Source organism: Elephantulus edwardii, unplaced genomic scaffold (genome assembly GCF_000299155.1).
Source record: "Elephantulus edwardii isolate Elephantulus edwardi_28Jun2011 unplaced genomic scaffold, EleEdw1.0 scaffold00080, whole genome shotgun sequence".
NCBI classification, from domain to species: domain Eukaryota; kingdom Metazoa; phylum Chordata; class Mammalia; order Macroscelidea; family Macroscelididae; genus Elephantulus; species Elephantulus edwardii.
The window spans coordinates 6,316,843-6,321,569 of NW_006399830.1; the positions used below are offsets into that span (position 1 = coordinate 6,316,843).

Consider the following 4,727-nt stretch of genomic DNA (forward strand, 5'->3'; position numbering starts at 1 on the left):
AAAAAAAAAACAACTAAAAACCAAAATAGACACAAAACCCTAATTTCCTCTGTAAACCTTCACTCAAATGACAATTTTTAAATATTTTAAAAATGCCTTTTCCACAATTATTGACAGGAGGGTCCAGGATCTGTAACACATATACATCTTGCTAATTCCAGCTCCTTTAACCATTGAATTTAGAGAGAAAACTGGTTTTTCATTCTACAATTCATACATATTTTCTCTCGTAACGTGAGTTACAACACACCTCCTGTCATCACACAGGTTGCTCTTCTGCTGTGTGATGCTCGTTTCCATTACTTTCTGTCCTGTTCCTGCCTTCAGGGCTTTATCCTTGGCCAAATATTGCTCTCTGGACCTTACATGGTCCTGGTATGGTTGGTTATCCTAAGGAGTGGGTGTCCCTGTGGTATTTGTCAGAATTAACACATAAGTGGCCCTCCAGTGGGTTTTCTAGGAGGCTGTAAATTGCACAGAAGAAGATGCTGGATTTTAACCAACCGGCTTTGGGTTAGCAGCACAATTCCTTATCCATTAGGCCTTGAAAGCTCCCTAAAGAAAGCAAGTTAATAGTACCATACATTCTTTTAGGATTGTTGCTTCTTGTCTGTGTATAGGTTTCACATGAGCACAATCAAGTGTTTAGATTTCTTCTCAATATTAGCCATAACTTATTTTCCACATGGTCAAATGCCTTTGCATAATCAGTAAAAGACAAGTAATACTCTTTCTGGTATTCACTGCTTTTAGCCAAAATCCATCTGACATCAGCAATATTCTCTCTCATATCATGGCCTCTTCTGAATCTAGCTTGAATTTCTAGCAGTTCTCTGTTGATGTACTACTATTCCAGCTGTTTTAAAATAATTTTCAAAAATATTTTACTTAAAAAAAAAGATTTTACTAGTATGTGATATTAATAATATTGTTCAATGATTTCCACAGTCTGCTAGATCACTTTTCTTGGGAATGGGGATCATTACGGATCTCTTCTAGTTGGGTGGCTAGGTAGCTGTCTTCCATATTCATTGACAGAGACTGTGGAAATGTCCAGGCTTGGATTTGTTTCCTGAAACAATCTTAATTGGCATTCCATAATTCTTGGGGCCTTACTTTTTGCCAATGTCTTCAGCGCAGCTTGGGCTTCTTCCTTCAGTAATACTGTTGGGTTGGGTTTTGTGTGTGTGTGTGTGTGTGTGTGTGTGTGTGTGTGTGTGTTGTGTATTGTTTGGGTTTTTTTTTAACTTGTTGTGTGCTGTCAAATCAGATCTGACTAGCACAGAAGGAGATTGTCCCTCCTTCTCCAGTGGAGCATCTGGTGGATTCGAACTGCACACCTTTGGGATTGCAGCAGTTAATACTGGTTCTTGATCATATGCTACTTTTGGAAATGTTCTGGCATCAACTAATTCTTTTCGGTACAGTGATTGTGTATTCCTTCCATCTTCTTTTGATATTTCCTGCATCATCCAAGATTTTGCCCATAGAATCCTTCAGTATTGCAACTTGAGGCTTGAATTTGTCCTCAGTTCTTTCAGTTTGAGAAATACTTGGAATAAAAAAAAAACACCCTCTACATAAACTTCTCTCATTTTCTGATTAGAAATGATACCTTCATTCCCACAGATAATATATAATCTGATTAAAGTTTTATTTTCAATTACTTCCTATGCATATGAAAATTGGACAGTGAATACAGAAAATCAAAGAATGGATACCTTTGAATTGTGTTTTTTTTCTTTTTCTATAATTATATTTTATTAATTTTCATAAACATTTACAGAGATTTTGGGTTTCCATTCATTCATTGTTGGATACCTTTGAATTGTAATGTCAACAAAGAGTTCTGAATTACCCAAAGACTGCCAAAAGGACAAACCAATGAGAAAGCGCAACCAGAGTGTTCATTAGAAGGACGGTGAAATTTCCCATTTACTTTGGGCATATTTCAGGAGAAACCAGTTTTTAGAGATATCCTGGTGGGAAAGGAACAGGGTCAACAGAAGAGAGGAAGACTGAATGAGATGGTTTGACACTGCGAGAAACATAATGGGCTTGAGCATGACAGAGATCACAGGGATGACATCATGTAGGATATTGCAAGGTTCAACTTGTTCATGGGATCAAAGTCATACTCACACCTAACAGCAAAGATGAGCCAGCATATTCCACAAATGGACTTAACACAATCGACAAAATATCCGTTTCCAACTTGAGAGTGGATCTTTCAGAATTCAACTGCTGGGCAGTCTGAACCCACTAGGTCCAGGAGAAAAATCAGGTGGTCGGCTTCCATAAAGAAGCCTTGGGTTTATCACAGCTTTGTTCACAATAGCAAGGAGCTGGAAACAACCTAAGTGCCCATCAACAAATGAATGGGTAGAGAAGCTGTGGTATAGTCACACAATGGAATACTATGCTGCGTTGAAAAACAAGGAACTCATGCAATATTATTCAAAATGGGTGACCCTGGAGGACATTATGCTGAGTGAAGTATCTCAGTCACAAAAGGACAAATACTGCATGGTGCCACTGTTGTAAAACAGGACTGATCTCGGGGTTGGGGAGAGACTGAGAAAGATGGGTTCAATAATGTATACTGCATTGAAACAGATGAGGGAGAAAACTGTTTAAGAGGGAAAATTATTAGGTATTTTTGTCATGAAAGGAGTCCAGAGTGAAGGCTGTATAGTGGAGTGGACCTGGGGGGAGGGATTGTAAAACAATGAATTTTTCTTTTACTTTTCCAAGAGGGTAGTGTACTAAGGGGGAGGGTTGGGAAGGGGGAAAAGTGCAACAATGAATGAATGGAAATCAAAGTCTCTAAATTTTCATTTAAACGAATAATAAATTTAAAAAGGAAGACAGGGCAAAAAAAGAAGCCTTGGGAATACAGGGCCATTAAAAGTTGGAGTCGCTTGATAGCAAGGGGGTTTTGTGGGTTGGCTGGGGGTTTTTTCCCCGTCTTATAAGTGTATATGCGATTCTTCCAAACTCCAAAGAGAAAAAAGGAAATTTATAAAGATAATGATAATAAAAAGCAATGATAAGCAAAACAGTACAGCGAGGTATGAGACTTACGTCAGAACCGATTTAGGATGGAGAAGCAGGATGCAACCCCATTAAGTTCGAGAAGTCTTTAAGGCAAGGCTGGTCAAAGAAATAGCGGGGGAAGGAAACGAAGGGCTAAAAGCGTGCAGGCGAATCGGACGCCCACCCGATGCCCTGGGGCAGAGTCCTCCAGGCTCCCAAGTCACGCCCACACGGGCGCAGTAGGCCGAGAGGCCCTTTTCGCGGAGGGCAGCCGCCAGGGCCACTCTCGGCATCGCCAGGCCCAGCTCAGCCAAACTCGGACCGGGCCATTGATACAGCGGAACCTGTGGTGCCCAGGCTGCAAGTCTACGGACTACCCGGACGCAACAGCTCGCGGACAGGAACGCGGTCGGGAAGAGGCGGGACCGTGAGCCTGCGGCCCAATCAATGAGCTCGCCGGAGCGGCCGCCCAGTAACAGAGCGGCGCAGGCACGCTGGGGGCGGGCTGGGCGCGCCCGACTTTTCCAGAAGCCTCCGGATCTGGCCTGCGGTCCGCGCTTCCGCGGCCTTGGGTTTTCCGCACGCGTGTTGTAATCTTCTGTTTGTACTGGGCCCATCATGTCGGCCGTGAAGACTCTGAACCCCAAGGCCGAAGTGGCCCGAGCCCAGGCGGCCCTGGCGGTGAACATCAGCGCGGCCCGAGGCCTCCAGGATGTGCTGAGGACCAACCTGGGGCCCAAGGGCACCATGAAGATGTGAGCTGGGGCCGGCGGGTGGGCTGGAGTGGCGCGGCGGCGAGATCGTGGGCCGGGGCTGGAAGCGGCCCCTGCGAACGTCCACGTGGCCGCGCGCCTGTCCCCGCACCCTCCCGCCCGGCCATTTCTTCGCGTCGCTGCGGTTTTCGCGGAGAACAAAGCTGCCCACGTGCGCCGCGGTCCCCACCCTCCTGCCATAGTGAGGACTCACTTTCCCTGATCCGGGTGCTCTGCACCGTTCTCCTAACAGAAAAAGGAGATTCCACCCCAGCCTCCCCGAAATGCAGGAAAAGCCGGGTCTGGGGGAGCTTTTCCGTGATCTCGTTTGGAGGCTGAGATAGTAACACAGATTTATTTCTCCACGTTGAACAGGCTGGTTTCTGGTGCTGGAGACATCAAGCTCACTAAAGATGGCAACGTGCTGCTTCATGAAATGGTGAGACCTGCGCCCCAGCGGCTTAATTTTTTTCTTAGCGCTTTTGATTTGCGGGGATTTTTTTTAATATCTGTTTTTAAGAGAGGTGCACACGATCCTCGAAGTCCTGCAGCGAGTAATTCAGACAAGGCCTGACATCAGCTACAGGACAAAGCCATAGTGGCCTCGAGACCTAAGATTGAATCGCTTCCAACTTAATCATGTCCAGTTTCAGTTAAGCGATTGCAGATGACCAGAATATGAGATGATGAAGTGAACGTTTGATCTCTGAGGGTCTCAAGTATGGCCTGTGCGTGCAGAGAATAACTGGAGCTATAATTAAACTTATATGTCAGAAAATTCATACCCACATTTCAACTAGTACTATAGGGAAATTGTATAAAATCTGTCATGATTTGATCAAACACTTGGTTCATTTTTCAGTGTGAACTTCAACACACAGAACCCAAACCCACTACCATTGAGTTTGTTTAAATTCATAGCAACCGGGGACGTCTGGT

General features: G+C 44.5%; 1 protein-coding gene across 1 annotated transcript in view; it reads left to right on the forward strand.

Annotated features, from left to right (window-relative positions):
• The first annotated feature begins 3,654 nt into the window (after positions 1-3,654).
• Positions 3,655-4,727, forward strand: part of CCT6A (chaperonin containing TCP1, subunit 6A (zeta 1)) — a 10,638-nt gene continuing 9,565 nt past the window's right edge. The window contains exons 1-2 of the mRNA XM_006889772.1: positions 3,655-3,791; positions 4,164-4,227. Of these exons, the coding sequence (XP_006889834.1) occupies positions 3,655-3,791; positions 4,164-4,227 (201 nt within the window). The remainder of the gene's footprint in view (positions 3,792-4,163; positions 4,228-4,727) is intronic.